Below are 20,230 nucleotides of genomic sequence, written 5' to 3' on the forward strand. Positions count from 1 at the left end.
CGGGGGTATTCTTGTAAAGGTACATTGCTAGCAATGAGGCCGTATGTTGGCCATTGCTAATGATTCCAGGGTCGCCCTAGCTAATAAGTATATACTTGAATTAATAAGCAATTCTTTGAAGCGATAATCTTAGCTGGGACACCAGCCACTTGAGTACTATTTTAGAATTGACTATTTCTATTGACCTTATAAAATAAGTCAATGAACGAACAGTAAATAATATATATATATATATATCAGAACAGAAGTAGTGTTAATAATTTGTTTAAAAATAGAGTATATACTTACTTCTGATTGTCCGGTCTCTGGATTTCAGTACAAGATTAAAGAGGAATATTAGATTCCTAATTTACATAAAAGTCAATTTACCGGCAAAAACAATTGAAATCTTTTTAGTACATGTGACTGTACAGTACAAATAGTGCTCTCTTTGAGTATCCAGTATTTAAATTTAGGGCATCGTATTTTGCTACTATTACTCACCATTATTTCCAAATTCCAATACACATGGTACATTAATTATATATATTTTTGCGAATTTTACTATTGAAATTGATATTCGTAAAATTATAGCACGTCACATCAGTCCATTAAAAGATTTACTACATATTTTTTAAACTAAGACAACTTTATTTGCCAAAACAACTTTAGGTCCTAGGTAGCTAGGTAATAGTTTATTGGGTTATGTCAAATCTAGGAATTGTCGTATTATATAAACCCTTGTAGAACAGCGCAAACGAGGGGTGAGTTCTGGTCTCAGGAGACGAGGCCTCGTACTTAGTTCAGTTCCCAGATTCATAGAATCACAAATTGCTTATATTATATAGATAATTTAAAAACCTGTACCTATATAGTGGTAGTTTATTAAAAAATATATTATTATAGAATATTGAATTACTTCTAATTTGAATTTTTCACGCTTTAGCCTTTTGGAAATAGCCTGCCAGTTTTTTTTATTCATTTGACTCATTAGGAAATTAGAAATTATTATGTAAATTAAAAATAGAAAAATTACTATTGCTTGGAGTTCATATATTTTCAGAAATCATAGAATTTATCCAATTCTGTATTTGTGCAACATGCTATGTCGCAGTGAAAAGAAGCTGAAGGAAAAATATATTGTGTCTGGCCTTTGAACTTCCCAAATATGACTAAAGCCAGACTTTTTATTCAATGTAAAATACTCAATCAAACCACAGTTTCTATAGTGGTACAGACCTCCCATTGTCGACGTTGAAAGTATCGTGTCTACTATTGTTCTCATAGATATGTATAAAGTCTGTACTGTAAATAGTCAGTGCTATGAACAGCTGACTTAGCTCTTATTACATTTTCTGATAATAACGACAGTCTAGACCCAGTGCTTTTACTGCAGAACTCACTCCAAATGCATTGGGAATGCAAAAGCATAGGATTTGAATATAATAGAGACCACACTGTGTAGAAACTGTCTATAGAAAGTACATACATCGAAGATTGAGTTTTTAAGAGTTCTCCATTCATATTAACCTATATGTCTATTTTAATATTAAAAATGTGAATATGTATCTCTTTTTCTTTCTGTTTATTTGCCTGTTACTTTTTTACGCCTAACTGGTTGAAAGTATCCTAATGAAATTTGATGCGATAGATATTACGAGGACAGACGAATGATATTTATACCTCAAAATTAATTAAAAATAATTTTTTAGGCTTACTTACGGTTTGGTCAAATAGAAACACAAAATGATAATTTTCACTTTTAATCTCAATATTTTCATCTACGATACAAGGCACACACACAATTTTAAGTAAATTAATAGTAATTATAATAAAAATAATAAATAATAATACTTGCATTCAAGATTGCGAACTATAATCAAATTATAATAAATATAGATACAATAAGAAGCCTCGGCTGATAAACGTAATTATATCTACTATAGACGACACTGAGTTTGATGGTCATGATAATAAATTGTGGATGTCAAACGCCCAGTTGTGAATATTGTCAAAGGATATTGCAGGAAAAAATGTAAATGATACAAAAGTACCACATTCACTCTCTTTACACAACCACACATGTTCAGCTAAACATTTATATTAACAACTAAATTTAATCATTACGTCACATTATTCGTTAGAAGTAATGTGATTTTGATTGTATAAAGCGAACGTTACGATCGGCGCTAGACTATTACGCACTTCGTTTCTTACATGGCCTCAATTGACTTTAAGATCGTTCGACGATAGCATACTTAACACATTTGTAATGAATCCAAGATATTTATGGGCAAAAAATGTGTCTGCATTACTTGCAATAGTTTAATAGCCAAGCGCCAATATTACGCCAAATACAATTTCTAAATCTTATATTAACTATTTTAGACATTCAAAGTCGTTCAGTAAACTAAGCATCAATATAAATAACACTATTTTATACTTTATTATGTATATATTTAAAACTAATGCACTTATAGTAAGGACACTACCCATACACATCGACTATGCGTTATGGATACGAAGTACGCGGTTAATAATTATTTACACAGCATCTACGTAATGAAATGTAAAGAAAACACTTAGATTACATTGTACATTGCAAAACAGGATAAACAGTTGTCTGTGTTCAGTCAATAAAATGTAATTATAAAAATGTATAATTTTGAAACCACTAACTTAACTATCGTACATTCTTATTGTTTATGAGACACACTAGTTACCTTTAGTTACATCTACTCATTGCACTAATTTGAATAAATTATACGACAGTGAAAATCACCGTAGTAATATTAAACAATTCTATATACAGTTACTTGTAAAATGTAGTGTACCTACTTATTTGCAATTTAATCGACGTTTTGGAAACATTTCATGATACCGGAACATGTCGTTTATACTCTTTCTGAAATTCAGAAAAAGTTCTCGTAAAGTCTTATATCAATTCCAATATTATCCTCTATTCAAATTCGTTTAAAATGATGCTGATATGTGCGTAGGTACAAATTATGAATAATCAGGAACGCTAAAACTTTATACATTTACAAAAAGTAAACAATATCGATGCTTAATACATAAATATGGCATTTAATGATAAGTTTAAAGGTACTTTTATAAAATATTAAAATGTTGACATATTAAATAACTCGAATCGCCGATATAACCGTTATTGACTTATAATTAATAATTATAAGAAATATTTACAAATTTCACTATGGAAGAAGAGTCAATGAGACTTCGCCATGTACCACGAAATCTACGTTCTTACTTCTATATATCGTAACAATATTTACAAATTAATCTCAATAAAGGAAGTACAATTTCATTGAGATCCGTAACGCCAGAAAAACAGATAAACAAGATTGAACAATTTACACAAACGAGACTGAGCATTCCTCTTTAGAAGTCCGTAAGAGATCCAGGTTCCTAATGTTTGATCCGCACCGAATCTTTGGGTTTCATTTTTCCCTAAATTCAGGTTTCACGCTGATTATAGGTTTTCTCGTTTCGTCGACTTCTTTATCATATTCTTGGTTGTCGGGGAAGTCGTTCGCCCCGGTGTTTGGTAGCTAAGTAGCTGAGCTGAAGAGCACCGAGTTCTTGTAGTAGCCGGCGCGTTCGGACAGTGGACTTTTTACGTCACGCTCCATGGCTTGTTGGCGCGATTTGCGTTCCATCTCCAATTCCTGGGCCAATGACTCTGTTGACAAATAGATTAACGTTAATTAGTATTTTCTATTAAATTAATGATAAACAAATATTTTATCGTCACAGTTCATTACGTTAGTACGTCATTTATATCGAGAATCTAATTAAATATTATTTCACTAAATAACTGTAGTAATTATATTGTTCAAATTGACAGAGCTTGAGTACAAGTGTGCCGTCCCGGAAAATGTCATTAGTGTGTCGGGTAAAGGCAACTCACATCAAACGGACTTCACATCCGTATGGCACTTTCTAATTTAATATCCTATATTCCCTGTCGGTAAAAACGTACCACTCGCAATATAGCGCGAGTTTATTAAATTGCCTCGAGAAGGGTTGTTATATTCCGACTTACATTATTGTAATACAAAATAATTAAAATAAGGCATCATATACAGGTACATTGACTATTAATTTGAGAAATACAATTAGTAATGAAGCAAATATTATAATTCAAATTAATTATATTTCTTGTTTTGCAACATGTGTGTAATTTTAAAATGGTTAATTATATTTGACTAACTTTCATATATTGGTAGACTGTAACAAAATAATAAAAATGATATTTACAAATTAAGATGATGTTGCACATAAAAATAGGAATAATTCTCAAGCACAGAAGATTCTCTAATAAGATTTTAAGAAAATTGACAAAGTTCGTGAAGGGGCAAGAGTAGGTGAGGTAAGGCAATTGTCTCCCAAAACGTCGACGTTTTACGAAATATGCTTATTCAATTTCATGCAACGCTTGCCTCCTCCTGCAATTTACGAGATATAAAAGATATAAACGGAATCGCGTTTTTTTGCTTACTTTGATGGAACATTTTCTCAACGGAGAATTCAATTTCTTTTCTCAACATTCGTTTATAATTTATGCTATATGAGCGTTTAAAATTGTCGTATTCTTATACAAATTAATGAAAACTGTAAAGTCAGCAGTATGATCCTGTAGTCGTGTTGTTGCTTGTTTAAAGCCATGATTTAAAATAAAAACAATCAGATAAAAGATCCAATTATAATCCGATTTGTTTCAGTGGAGACTTGCTGCAGGGCATCACACTCACAAGTGTCGCCGTTGAGGGTTGTCCCGAAACAGAAACCTATTATCCCGGGCGAGATTATACGCCTAGGGCGTCACAATTAAATATTATACACTTAAAAGCTTCGGCCTTTGCCGTTTCACTTCAGTGCCACCCCTAAATGTCCCATTAGGTCTGTTTGAATACGTAATATTTTTGCATTTGCCGCTTCTAAAACAGAATTGCCGGTTCCTTTGAGAGCCATAATCTATTTGTTCTTTGAAATAACTATAATGGTCGGGCGCTTGGCTTAATAAAAAAAATACATTTATGTTCGTTTTATCTTCTTTCCTTTAAATAAATATTCAATTACAACGATGTTGAAATTACGAAAAGAGGTTTTATAAATTCGTTTTGATGTCAGGTGTATCTTGTTGATATCATTGCTGCTTCACTAAGATCTGAGAATTGGGATTACACAAAAACAGTAGTAAAAACTATTCCTACTTTATTTTAAATGAATGGGTTGGGTTGGCAGTGACAAAAAAGGATACTACGATGTGGACGTGAGTCGATTTATTTGAGATGAAACAAAACTAAAATGACATCTACTAAAATATCAATTACAAGCTGTGTCCGCGGCTTCGCCCACGTAGATTATAAACCTACGGGTATGTCTACATAAAGATCTTTCAAAATTACTATGTAAGAATTCAAAATCTAATGAGTAGTTTCGCAGATTATCTCTTACAGTCCAATTTATAAAACTTTATCTCTTTATAATAACCTACTCCGTGTCGACGAGGAATTAGTTATTGTCGGTAATCACTGTTTATTAGAATCAAAACAATAAGCTACCAAATTCACTCCAATCAATTCCAACATTTTTAGGCAGAATAACATTATAATAGCTCTATTTTGGTGTTTTTAAATCATACATTACAATTAAAATTTATCGATCAAAAACAAACTCGTGAACGCGTCGCATTTTTGTCTGTTTGTATTTTACTTATATATTGTAGTAACTTCCTGTAACAGTTAGTTTTTTTTTCATTCCAATCGATACACAAACAAAAAGTTATAACCTATTGTTATGCTGTAATAGTAATCGAACTAAAAATTAATGCCGAAACTATATTATATATTGTAAACTGGTTAAATACTAAAATATAAGAAAAATAAAATTTATAATAAAATATAAAATTTCCTGTTACTTAAAATAAAAAAAAAATAGATAGAATTAAGTCAGCGATCGATTAATTTGTAGAGAAACGAATCAATTTTATTATCAAATAGATTCGAAGCAAGAAATACCAATTCTCGGACACCAAGCTATTTTTAGATCGAAATAATTGTTTCTCTTGGCTATGAATTATAAAAACTTATCATGAATAGAGAAAGCATAATGACATTTTCTTGCTAGATCACATTTTTCCTTCGACAAAAAGTTATAATTCTGACATTTAATACCTCTGTCGGAATAATAGAAAGTACTGCTCATTATTTTTTAATGATTTTTGACGCAATCAACACCTCTTTGGTTGTTAACGCGAAATTAATTACGGCCGTTAAAAGTGTAGCCACAAAAAAAAAACGGGATGATTAATTTTTTGAATGGGAATTTGAGAAGGTTGTGAATATTGAGGTAGTTAAATATTGGGGTAGTGTATTAAAACCTACAAATTAAACACAGGAGATTATATAAAAATGAGTTATATTGTTTGCATTTGACGAAATGAGGCAAAAATAGTAGGTAGGAAGTTTTGAATTATATATAAACTAAACTACTGTAATTAAAGTTTTTAATTATATAATTTTCAAAAGAGAATAAAAAGCGTCCATAGTTTTGAATAATATATTTTTATTTTAATAAGTTACATATAAAACCTTCACCCATAAATAGCCAGCTAAAATTATTATTTAAGAGAGCTTATTGTGATCCTTTAAATGGAAGATCGTAATGTCAGGTAAGGTGAGGTGAGACCTCCGATTTTCTGACAATAGATCTCGAACAAACGGACAGTATAGTTGGGATAAGGTGCTACTGTTGCAACTCTATTGGACCGTGTCTGATCTTACTGATGGAATTGATTTTCTATTATAGAAATTCTTTAGAAGTTTTTTTAACAATCAATTTCTTCGTGACTCCGGTACATTTAGAACCAATGGTAGTGTTAAGTAAAATTGAGACAATAATTAAAGCGATTTTGATATTTTAATTGATTTAATTATTATTGTTTTATATGCCTATGTATGTAATTATTTTATAGGAGGCAATATAAATACTTGTTAGTCAGAAACGAACTTAATGTTATATAAAATACTCATAATTAAAACAATATTATTTTTATCTTTTAAGAAATTAATGTCGAGTTCCTTTTCGAATTTGAACTACATATAATATGGGGCAGCGAAGAGCCAATAATAATTAGAAGAAAAAAGTTCTTAATTAGTGTACATTTTAAAAATTTAGAAATAAATTTCTGTCTATATTAATACGAACAAACTGACTGTATAAGTAAAAAAACGATAGCATATCTACGATGTACAATGGTGCGCTCGCTGTATTACTTCAATATAAACAAAAAAAGTTAATATCGTCAAAGGTTTCAAGCGCACCTGTGCGGTACAATTTTATTTCCATTCATTTTACAAGCTCACCTAAAAAGTACCTTGGAGAAGTTTCCTCTTTATTAATTTTTCAACTTTATATTACTTATGTAACATCGGTTGGTTTATCCGTCTCCACGGTGCACCTTAAAATGATATAATATTGGGTAATGTATTTTTAGATATTAAGAACTCTAAACGTGAGTTTAATCTGTCACTTGTCGTATAGAGACGGTAAAGAATTTTCTGTCTCACCTATTTCGACAGCCAAGCAGTTTGATTTGTAAGCTGTTTTGATTTTGGTCTAGATGAGACTAGGCAATAAAATTATAGGATAAAAGTTGTGACATCTTTGTCCCCCGGAATAGTAACGCATGAGTGGTATCGTGGGTGTCACATGATAATGTGATGTCTATATAGTGCTGTTCATGTTTACAAGCAGCGGTTATCACTTGTTGTTACCATGTGGACCATCAGCTTGTTTGCCATTCTAATTACATACAAAAATAGTTTAATAATTAATTATACCATTTAGTTTAGTACTAAAAAGCAAAAGTGATTAAATGTAATATTAAATTTATATAATCATCGCAATGAATATTCCATGTTATCTTTTAGGTATTATATAATATTTGACTCTTTTTTGCTAAAGAAATACGAAGAAGTTTTCTAATTTACGAATAAAAATTTTTTTCTTTCAGCGTCAGCACCGAGAGAAACTTGATAAAAGGCTCCCAAGTTTTAATTTTTGTTTATCTGTTACCAACCTTGTTATGTTTACAACCCTCTTCTATGTTTCATATTTACATTTACGATAATATTTAGTACTTACTCCATATCAATATACATCTCGATCCTTTATATATTTTTTATAACTGAATAATAATAACTACAATTATTCAGTTTTGACAATACGATAATATTTCAAGTACATTTTTCTCAATTTAAGACTTTAACCGAAATTGTGAATACTAACCGTTACGACCAACTCTTACTCGCGTGCTCGCGTGCCTTTAGGTACTTGGCGTAGGGTAACGCTTAAATTAGTTCCAATTTGCAATTTCTACTTGAAATGCCAACCGTCGTCAAACGTCACTAGACTGAAAAATTATTGCATTCGTATTGTACTTTATGTTGATTTTCTCTTATTAAAAATATATAAATATGGTAAGTACAGGCTTTATTTTTTCATTACAAAGATTTCAACCGAGAATAAGCTTGTAATGTGGATACAACTGACAGATATATATAAATTCTTTCTTTTGTAAATATATACATAACAATATATATTGTTATTATTGTATTTTATATGTACATAGAAAACACCTTAACCAATATAAACAATCATACTCATCTACACAATTATTTATACAATGCGATAATCACAGCCATGGCAATCGGAAATAACGTGTTGTGCTAAACTGCTGTAATATCAAGACTGTCAAAAATAGTATCATTTTAGTTGTAACAATTTCTTCTTAAGTTTTAAATTATTAGCATTAGTTTAAATGAAACTAAGTTGATGCAAGCCCATATTAGAATGCATGTTTTTAGTCGACAAGTCAATACAAGGTAAATCAGTATACGTCATACTATACGGCACCGCATGCTCGCCAGTGTATTTTAATGAAATTACTGGGCTTTCCACAAAGCCGATATGAACAAAAAAGCGAACGGTTTCATTCGCCGACGTTCATGTGTGTTCACGTCGTCTAAAAGTTCATAAAGTGTATTTAATTCGATATTTCTGTATAGGATTTCATTGTGGTCATATTGTAAGTACAGTGTTTATAAGATAATCTTACTGATTATTAACAGATGAATCGATATTAATCTATGTATGTATGTGAATTGGCCGCGATTACATACGCGTTTACATATTTATAACTCGCCATATATTGATAATCAAACGCAAACAATTAATAAAGCATATATTGTTATTAGATATTATATTGTAGGAGTCGTATTAAAAATATTAACAATATTATTCAAAAATGTTTGCTGAAAATTTTGTCCCTCCCTCAGTTTTTACGTGAAACCTCAACACATAAAAATACAGTTTTGTTCTCGTTACAATTTTATCATATGTAATAAAATAAAGAAAGAAGATACAGTTAACAAAGGTAAATAAGATAGTTAAATCCGCGTCATCTCGCTTAACAAACATCTACCAGTAAAGGAAACCCTCCTTCAATTTATTTATGTTTATATGACGTGCATAAGTAGTCCAATGTGTGTTCGTTTTTTAATGATTTTAACTTTATCTATAAAAACTTAGTACAATTTTTCACATCTCCAACTTTATGAATGAAAATGTTTTATATAAAATACTATTCATATTGAAATGAAATATCCGTGATGTCTATTTTACTATACAATCTCATCCGTAATATTATGGCAATATATCACAGTACAAACATTGATCTGTCGAATCGTTTATTCCGACCTTTTAAATTGTACGAATTCTTCATATGAAACGGTATGCAATAAGTTGAATATAAATTTCGTACGTCAAAATTTTTCGTATGGACCGCTTTTGTACATTTTTTCAATCAAATTGAGTATTTTTTTGTAATATTTACAGAATAACATAAATATACATTGCAGTTTTGGATGTATGTTTCAGAGTGAGGGTCGTACGATTAACATAATTTACTGATACTGATTTATTTTATGTCAAATATAATAACTAACTCTTTATCTTTAAGAACAAAATAAGCCTTATGAAATAATTAATCAAAGAGACAATGTTAATGTGTGCCACGGTCAATATTAATACTGCATATTCTGCGGAAAATGTTAATGTTTATTAAACCTTTATTTTCCTTGATATTAAACATACTTTTAGTAGATAAAAGTATTCTTTCATGAACATTTTGTTGACATATACATTGTTTTATTTTATGTGGCACAACATTTTCGATTTCTTATAGTTAATTAATAATTTCTATTATTAAAGCATATAATAAGTTTATTTAATTTAGAATTTTTAGATGCACATTGTACTCACCGGAATAGTTTTGCCAGAACGCGGCACCTCCACTCATGATGTCCACGGGTGGTGGGGGGTAGTTCCATTGTGGCTTATCGGGCGTACGAGGGGGGTCTCGTTGGAACGGTGGCGAGGAGGCAGGTGGTTCCGCGCTCGGAGGTTTACTCTCCGAGCCGTTCTCGCGTTCAGAACGCGGCGTCTCTTGCGATGAGGGCGTTGTTAGGGTTTCTATAGGCAAGATTGAGGTTATTAGATTAGAATATATAATTTAGATATAAAAAAAATATTCGGGAATGTATCAATACATATCACCAAATCATAATTTTTTATCACCATTGATTTCATACTATGCACCATCTACTGCTAAAAATTTATCTCTATTCTTTGTTTAAGGGACAAAAGAATTCACCTATTTCATCTGTTTTGTACTTGTCATTTTTGTGGTCATGATAGTCTGTCTCTTTATAGGAAAACGACTGTTATTGCGTTTGCCTATGAGTTTTAAATAATATTTACGTTTGAACCTCATGGCAGTGCTATTATTATTAGTGTGATTATGCAAGAAATTGAACACGAATGCGTGTTAGTTCAGCACCCGAACCCCCGTTTCAAATGGTCTGCGAAACGATTTCCTGACACGGAGATTAGTACAAGCCTTCACCAGCGTTTATCCACCCTTCTTACATCACGCACTCCACATGAACTTAACGGCTAATAAAGTAACATATCACCCTCATCAGAAATCAAAAAGGAATTCTAAACAGATTGGTTAGAGTTGAACTTTGTATGTATCGATTACTCGTTTCGTAAGTACACTCGTGAAGTTTTCGCCAATGTACAGATAGTTTGACAGACGGCAAGTTAACATGTCAGGAGCACATACTTACAGTTTGTATTAGAACTTGTTGAATACCCTGAGAGTGATGGCATTGACGATTTTGACATGTTACAGAGATTGGAATTTCGTAAAATTAGCTATTAATTATTATTAAAGATAATCCATACCATAAATGCCAATGTGTTTCTATCTCTTTATTGTATTTTCACTACTGATTTTAATAAAATTTTACGATACTATAAATAGTACCACGAGAAAGAACATAGACTATCTTTTAGTTAAAAAGTCGCAGACACCAGCTATTTTACTTTTTATTTTTATTTTAGACCTAGCCAAGTTCAAAATGAGCGTTTAATGAAAGTAATATATTTCCTGTTTTGCTCCCTAACAAAAAATTAACTTAAATTTTTCTAAACTGTTTATATTATGACCAATAAAGCAAAATACAAACCAGTAACAATTCTGAGTAATTCTGACGGTGCTCCCGATTGCTTTAGGGCTTCTTCGATCTTCTGTCGTCTTTTCAGTTCCATCTCTAGCTGTTCTTGAACGTGTTGGCGTTGTTTTCGCTCCTTCTTTAGCCGTTTTTGGTACATCACTGCGAACAAAATTATATTATTAGCATTATTATTATTTAAGTTACATACTATAGTTATATATGTATATTCGTAAAAGTTTTAAGGTTCCCAAGAGCGATCATTAATATTTATAGAATCACAAATTTCACCTCTGTTGTACCGTATCGAAATAACAATTAGGTACTTGGAATACCGCACGCAGCCACAATAAAACTGAGTGTACGGTCGTGCACATGCCTCGTGCGCCATACTTCTCCAAATGAATGTAGGTATACGCATAAATACGTGGATATCAAACCTGAAAATTACCCACAGTCTATCTCGCTCACTCTTATGACAACTGCCTTTTCTTTATCTGAAAACAATCTTATAATACGGCCAAGGAATCTCCTTGATTCGCCTGCAGTTACCACCTTTCGTTTCGGCATTTCTTCGTCGATAATCGTCCGATAGTCCAGCACGATATTTCTCTTTCTTGCATATAGATTTATTATATTACCATCTTCTTTACTCTGAGGTTTGATTGACGAATGATTGAGTCGGTGCACGTGTTGATAGACGGGTCCTGCCTCCGACGAGGCGGGGGCGGAACGGAAATGGGATTAGGGCATAAGCTGTCGGATATTATTAAAATAGGCAATAATAATATGAAAATAATATTTTTTTATTATTATTTATGCCTTATATTAATCCTCTAACAATATTTATCACAATAAAGAATATTTTAATATGTTCATATTTATCCTAAACTAAATCATTATAGGTAGATAGATAAATTATTTATTCATAATTTACAAACATACAGCATAATTGAAGTACAGAAAAAATATAATATACAGTATTGTCTATACTACAAATGAGTAATTATTAAGGATGATTTAGGTAACCTAAACCATCTTAATAGGGATAAAAGCTTATATAACTATTTTCACATAAATAATCTTCCATGGATGTAGTATTTGTATATTTAGGAATTATCGCTGCATCGTATAACTTGAACCGTGGCGTAATACACGAGATCAGTTTTGTGATGGTATAAGATAGAATTTTGATGGAGTCCGTTCCCGATCCGATGTGGGCGAGGATAATTCATCGACTTTATGGAAAAGACAACTATAACAAGATAGACATTTTAAGATTTATTAATTTGGCAAAAGTTCTGACTTCAATTTCATAATTTTAACAGATTGAAAACGCGAGTACAGAATTGGTAAAGATGTCATAAGTAACATAAAATTAACATTAATCGACAATGTTCTTCTTCAAAGTTGTTTAAATATTGATTTTTTATGTAATTTGCAACAACGGAATGGAAAGAAAATTAACAATTGTAACAGAAATGCGAAAACGAAAAAAGAGGTTGGTTTCTCATTAATGATTTGCTAGTAATTAATGTTGTTGGTAATGAAACGGGCAAGGTTCGCTAGCGTTCGATTCTCGACTCCTACGCATCATTTGTCATGGGCACGACCTCCGACACAGACTCATAATGACGACCGGATCGAAAGTCGCGTTAATGCATAGATTTGCAAGGTTTTTTTTTATTAGCTCATTTGCTTACTACTTCTGACGTTAAACTTTGTTACATTTTATATTGGAAATTATTATTGTTTCAATAACTATATAAATTTTGATTATGTGTGATTTATATTGAATTTATATTATTTTATTACTACTTGTTGGAAAAGTGGTTAACCAGTAATATTATCAATATTTATATTTGTATATTAATATGTGTGTTATTATTATTAAACTGACTGCCTCTTCTAGTTCTGGTGTCGTAAGTATATTTTTGTTTAGAAAGTTGTGTGCATTAGATCGTTTTATTTAAAAGGTGTACAACGGTCGGTGACATTATTGAAATGTTGTACATGACCGTTCATAATTTCTTTGCTAACAAAATTAGGATGCAAAAGGTCCTTTTTCAGTTAATTTCTCGTCAATACAAAGGTCTGCGTCCAAAGGTCCGTTCAGTGGAAAATTCGTCGGACCATCGAGTTCGAACATCGATTCAGTCCAACACCTCTGGAAAACAGTTTTTCACTCGACTGAAGCTTATTTTTGGACCTTTTCATCCCACCTTTCTTGTCTAGTAACGTGTAAGCGATATTTCAATGTACGCAAATTTTAAACTTCCAGTCTATAGTTGCGTATTTCTGGTGATATGTGGTATCATAGATAAGATTTATACATTTTATTAATAGAGTACGCAACCAAACCGGTGCGTCAATCAAAGTCTGCCCACGTTACAATAGAGCGCGCGGCGGCAGGAGCTCCAGTCGGCTCTCATTGTTTCTACGAGTCAATATTTGTCGATATCTCGTCGGCGCCGCTTTGTGAGCCTTAATCCGGCCTATTGCCTCCTCACTCACAAGTTCATAAGAGACGATGAATCGTAATAAATCTCCAATCGATTATTTAATTCGATTCAATGCAGATGCTGAACAAAAAAAAAGAGTATTCTCTTTTGTTATCCTCATTAATGCCGGCAATACTCTTGATATCAAAGTACTTGAACGACTGATTTTATGTTAATCGTTGTATTGTTCCGTCTAATACTTTTTAAATTAAATAGTATATTGTAAGTGTATTTAAATATATAACATTATTATTAAAATGGAGACGTCTCTATTTGTCACATATCAAGATACCAAAGATACTAATGAGAATATATTAATAAATCCAGCCTATATAGAACTAAAGTACTTAATATTTATCCTATGACTATTCAAAAGTGCTTAAATTAAGTTTATTTGAATAAATGATTTCCTATTCTATTCTATTCTATATTCCTATGTCTAGAAGTATATACCGTTAAGAGATTATTCAACTGGATTCCCCGATACACAGTGGCAATAAAAACAATCGCATAGAAACAAGAATTAACAGAACGCAACAAAGCGTGTGATATGAAGCGAAACAATTCGATGACCGAGCGTATGAATAAAAACGAACCACCGAAATATTGAAGGAATCCGTTCAAAGGGGAAAAAATGCAATAAAAAAGCTTGGTCCGATACAGAATGAGTGTGGTTAAAAAGCAACGAACGAATATTGTTGCGAACATCCGCTGCAGACAAAAGTTGGGCTACTTGACTATGCAAATTATATTTGCGGACCGCGCGCGGCTGAGACCCGATCTCCGACGTTTCGTTTCACTTTTACGTACATAACGTGTATTCTTTCATATTTTCATCCGATTTCCTTCCCCTCGCTCATTTCGTTCCGTTTTAAAAAGTCGCGGAACAATGCCGCTTTCCGCGGGGCTTATTCGCCGCGAGCCGTTTTCTTGCACGCGGCTTCTTTTTCTTGTTATTATACCTATCTTTTTATATCTATTGAGTTTTCTTTTCTTTAATACTTTCAACTCATAAATGGCTGATACGGTCCCCTAGGGTTTGTTGCTCGAATAACATGTAAATGAGTCGGTGTACGAGTACAAATTTAAATTTCGTTCTCTATAATACAGTCAACGCGATTTGCAATTTAGATATAATTTCTTTTTACTTATTTTTTTTAGTAATTTTATTATTTTTTTATATTCATTTGTAACCACTTAATAAGCGTAGTTATAAATAGCATTAAATCGAATCTAAGTGTTCCACTTAATTTGAGTTTTACATCGAGGTAGGTATTTATATAATGATCATTTAATTTTTAATATCTTTTCCGACCAGTTTCAGACGCTCTCCGTGACAGATATAGATAAATATCCGAAGATAACTGATTAAAGATTAAAATAACTGTTTTTAGTGCTCATAATTAGATGGCTCTTGTATGTGAACGAGTTTTTGTTATAACATATCCTAATTGTCTCGAGGGGTATTATTACTATAGTGGTATTTGTTTGGGCTTCTATACGGATGATCATAACAATAATAATTTAACATGTTTTAATTATATCACATCTATGTTCTCTTCGTTCCTTATATTATTATTTGACTTACGTGTATTTATTATATATCTAATTATATACCAGCCCCTAGATTAGATGATTAAGGCGACGCATTGCAAATATTGACCTCAGATACCTTAACTTTTCTCAGCAATTACAAATCATTCGGGGCTGATATTTAGGTATTTCATTTTTCAGATCTTTGACATCATATTGACAGTTCTCGTTACATGATTGATTAACTTTTGTAGCAGAGAAAAAAATCTCAAAGATTGGTCTTATAAAATATATGTTTGATTCGTATAAGAAAACGGGACTGATTTAAGACTCGAATTTTCCAATACACACTATACTAAATACCCACATAAATAGTACAATTCAGATGTATATAATAACCAATAGTTTTTATTTTAAACAAGATAAACTGTTTTTCCGCATAAAAATCTCTTGCTCACAAGTTGTTTTGTATGAGAGTTAGAGCAAGTCAGTCAGTCCCAGGCCCCTGCCAACGTCGGACCTGTGCTTAGCGCGGATAGCTCGCCTGAGAACGCGCGCTATCAAATCGTAAATTATTTCGTCACCCGCACCATATTATAGCGTACGCTATAGTATGGTGCGGGTGACAGTTACTAATTTTACATTTAACAATTACTGTATTTAAGTTACAGTTAGTAATGATTTATTGTACATATTACGAATGTAATACTAAGTCATAATTTGTAAAGTAGTGACAATTAATTGTTAAAAATGATAAAAAAACTTTTAGTATTAATGTAAAGAAATGGTTAAGAAAATATAAACAAATTTAACATTATTTTGATTTCGTAGTTATTTATAAATAAAAATGGGGCACTCCCATTATCTATACATATAAATAAAATTGGAGTGTTTGTTGGTAATATTGAAATAACAGTTTTTTACTACATGCATACAAATATAAATACGTTACATACACCAAAATAACATTTTTTACCAATTTTGTCTGTCTGTCTGTCTGTTTGTTCCGGCTAATCTCTGAAATGGTTGCACTGATTTTGACGGGACTTTTTTTGGCATCTGGCTAAAATAAATAGTCTTGTACGCCGTTTGGTAGGCTTTTACATTATTTTATTGTAAAACTAATTTTATTTTTTATTTCTTAACTCAAGAAGTTTTGTTTTGCTTAGATGTTTTTTTTATTTCGTTAGTTGCTGAAGTAACAGGTACAGGTAAATAATACTTATTTATGCAATTACCTTTCATTAGACGTTAAGAAGAATTTTAAAATGTTGATAACTGTTTATCTAGAACAGGGGTGAGCAACCTTTTTTATCAACGGGCCAATTTAAATTTTAAATGTTTTGACGGATCGCACCTAAAGTAACACTTATTAATAATTATTAACAAAATTATTTGTAATGTAATGTAATTTATTTGTAATAAATATTTACATGATATTGAGACACAAAACCTTCAATAATGTAGGGTATCCGGCCTTTTTACCAATATGTCCCGCCAAACTGGATGGTCTGTCCGGTTATTAGGATTGGCGAAGTGACAACCCTACACCCAAAGAAAAAATCGACTGACTCATTATAACAAAGTAAAATCGTGGAGTCGTCTATGAATTTATACAAAAATTAAATATTCCTGTAATTTAATTATTTTACTATTTCAAGTAATGTAATCATTTAGTTACCCTTTTTACATTTTTTACACTATTTTATTTACTTATACGAATAAATGTTATACGTACTAATACTAATAATATATAATACTGAATCCAAAATAAAGTATTTTTTTCTCAATGTTACTACATATTTAGTGTAATCAAAAAACTTATTGATTGTCAATAATTTCACAAAAATATTATTTAATTAATCATTGTTGTCTGTCCGACTATATGTTGGAGTATCACATAAAAAATTGTGACATATTTTCAACTTTATTTTCCCCGATAAGTACTTTTTATCTGTAGTAAGAGGTAAGCACTTGTCTTTGTAGCTATGGAAAGCAAAACAAAGTAATGGTGAAATATTTGGCTTCGATTATACTATACAGGCTGTCCCAGAACTCAATTTCAAGCAGTGAGAGAATTGATTGTAACCATCATGAGAAAAATCAGAAAAAAATCTATCCCATGCAGTTTGAAAATTAGGGGCATTAAAGAAAAACTTAGAAATTTGGTCAAACTATAACCATTATTCGCTCATTGTGCTTAATTTTTATTATTTTTGTTCATTTAAACTTTGGAACCATAAAGCCAAATAACATTTCTAGAATCACAGTAAAAAATAATGACACAATTGCCCCAAGTTTTCTAGAATTAAGACTATTTGTTAAACTACATTTAAAATTTTCATAAATTGTCGAGTTTGAAAGGCCCTCTTTTAAAAAAAATGTACTAAAGTGCCTTGGCAAATGCCATTAAAAGTTCGGACATTTAATCAGGATTGTAAATGTACAATACTTGTTAGTTTCATACTAAAAAAAACGAGAAAAAAACCTCAAGTAACCCGATTTTTGCTAACCCATTTTACTCCGTTCAAATGTTTCTTATTCACACAAGCTTATAGTACTAGGTTCTTAATTGTACGGCAAAATAATGAGAGAAATGGGTAGTGGACATGTTGTCGTGAGCGAGCGAGACAGATGTGCCACCCAGTGAGACGGAGATGCGTCGTTTAAACGAGCGCGAATGAAACAGATACAGTCGCCATACCAAGCAAATGGCTACGCTACCAGTCTGACACCAGTTAGTACATTTTGCTCATTCTGTTTCAGCTTCAGCTCAGCCTACTGCGCGTCTTTCCGTATTCGCTGTTGTTGGCTTCTCTTTTCGGACTTGGATTTTTGTGAATTGAACTTGTTGATTCCATACTGACAACTTTGGGTTGTCTCTTTTGGAATTGGACTTTTGTGTTGGTATCCTTGTTATTTACTTCACAAAAAATTGCGAACAAGCACCTCATTTATGAGGAATGCAGATGCAATGCAATTGCTGCCGCTAGGCTTTATCGTGAATGATATCCAAATTTAGAGCGCTATCCAGATCACTGCTAATATGTACCGGCCGCACTCACGGAGGGCGGCCATTTCCCGAATCAAATACGGGCTGGAGGTAGAACTCGCTTTCCTTATTAGGAAGAAGTGTTTGACCAAAGTATTTTCGTTTGTACACAAACGAAAATACTTTTCTTCTTTTTTCTTTCATTTTTTTCTTTTTCCCGTTCTTTCTTATTGTAATAGCACAGCACATCGTATTTTACAAAGACCCGAAATGCATCCGTTTCACGTACAACGAGTTCAAACTTTTCTTCCTCAATATTATCCTTATTTAAATAAACCTAAACTAGGTTAAGATTTTTCTTTATTTTAATTATTTTACTTACATTTGTTGACTTTGATAAAAGTGGCGTCATATCTGTCTCGCTCACTCATGGCAAACATGTCCACTATCCTTCTCCCTTATTGTTTTGCCGTAAAATTAAGATTCCTTGGTAGGTCCAAGGAAATAAATAAATAAAAAAGTGAAATAATGAAAAGTATTATATAAATTTATTAAAACGTATGTATTAATACGTGAAGTAATAACTTTGTATCCTTTTTACGAAAAACAGCGCGGACGGATGAATCTGAAATTTCGCGTACTTATAGTTTATATAGAGAAGGTTTGCAGAATAGTCATATTTTTTTATTTAAATTATGCATAAAAATATAAATAATCATGTTCAAACCTATAATTATTCAATAATTTCATTTTTATGAAGTTAATAGATCTGTTATGTTTAGGTTGTAATTGTTCACGTCCTTTTTACATGTAATTAAAACTTAATATTTATTATAATAATTTATAAATTACTGTAAAAGTTTTACTATTTTGTCATAAAATGTATATCTTTACGTACTTTACTTACATATAATGTTAAATTACTCACGCATTTTTAAAAGTATACTTTCTAAAACATAAAGAAATAATGTCCACTACGCGTATCAAATAAATAATTAAAGTCACATACATTATTACTAAATTTAGGTTTATTGTATCAAATATATAATATATATAGATTTTTTAATTGATATACCTATCATTCACAGAAACGCAGACTTACTGTCTCTTTTATAAAGTAACTAACCTTCGTATATTTTCACATTTCATTTAACGTAAGTACGTTAATGTAGTATACATTAAAATATCTAGCTGTTTCAAAAAAATGTCGTTGGCAAATAAATAAACGTCGTAATTACCAATTACAATATATACAAAAAACACAAAGTTTATTTTTTGGTGTTTCTTTCAAAGATAGTAATAAAAGCACTAGTTTACGTTAATTATAATTACGGGAATATGTAACTCTACCTCAATATTTCTATTTAATTCTTTACTTTAAGAATCTTTATAATTAATTCGTATCGTAGTTAGTTCCACTGTATTGTAAATTCTAAAATATCAATGTGCCTTCATAAATATAAATTATATAAACAAACAGGAAGACTCCGTAATAGTTTTGTTCAATTGGGGACCGAAGCTTCGTCTACTTGATTCACGCGTTACATTGCGACACGGACGCGTGTTCGTGATATCGTGGTACGGGGAGAGCGAGCGAGCGATGGCGGTCGATGGGCGACACC

At 31.5% G+C, this 20,230-nt stretch overlaps 1 protein-coding gene across 15 annotated transcripts in view; it reads right to left on the reverse strand.

The window, feature by feature from the left end:
- Nucleotides 1–1,752: 1,752 nt before the first annotated feature.
- Nucleotides 1,753–20,230, reverse strand: part of LOC131841918 (dachshund homolog 1) — a 169,676-nt gene continuing 151,198 nt past the window's right edge. For all 15 annotated transcript variants that reach the window (XM_059190308.1, XM_059190304.1, XM_059190311.1 and 12 more), the window contains 3 exons: nt 11,598–11,744; nt 10,327–10,536; nt 1,753–3,679 (listed from right to left, as the gene is read on the reverse strand). In XM_059190308.1, coding sequence (XP_059046291.1) covers nt 3,549–3,679; nt 10,327–10,536; nt 11,598–11,744 — 488 coding nt within the window. In that variant the 3' untranslated portion in view covers nt 1,753–3,548. The remainder of the gene's footprint in view (nt 3,680–10,326; nt 10,537–11,597; nt 11,745–20,230) is intronic.

Source organism: Achroia grisella, unplaced genomic scaffold, assembly GCF_030625045.1.
Source record: "Achroia grisella isolate CSIRO2021 unplaced genomic scaffold, CSIRO_AGI_Agris_v1 utg204, whole genome shotgun sequence".
In the NCBI taxonomy this organism is placed as follows: Eukaryota; Metazoa; Arthropoda; class Insecta; order Lepidoptera; family Pyralidae; genus Achroia; species Achroia grisella.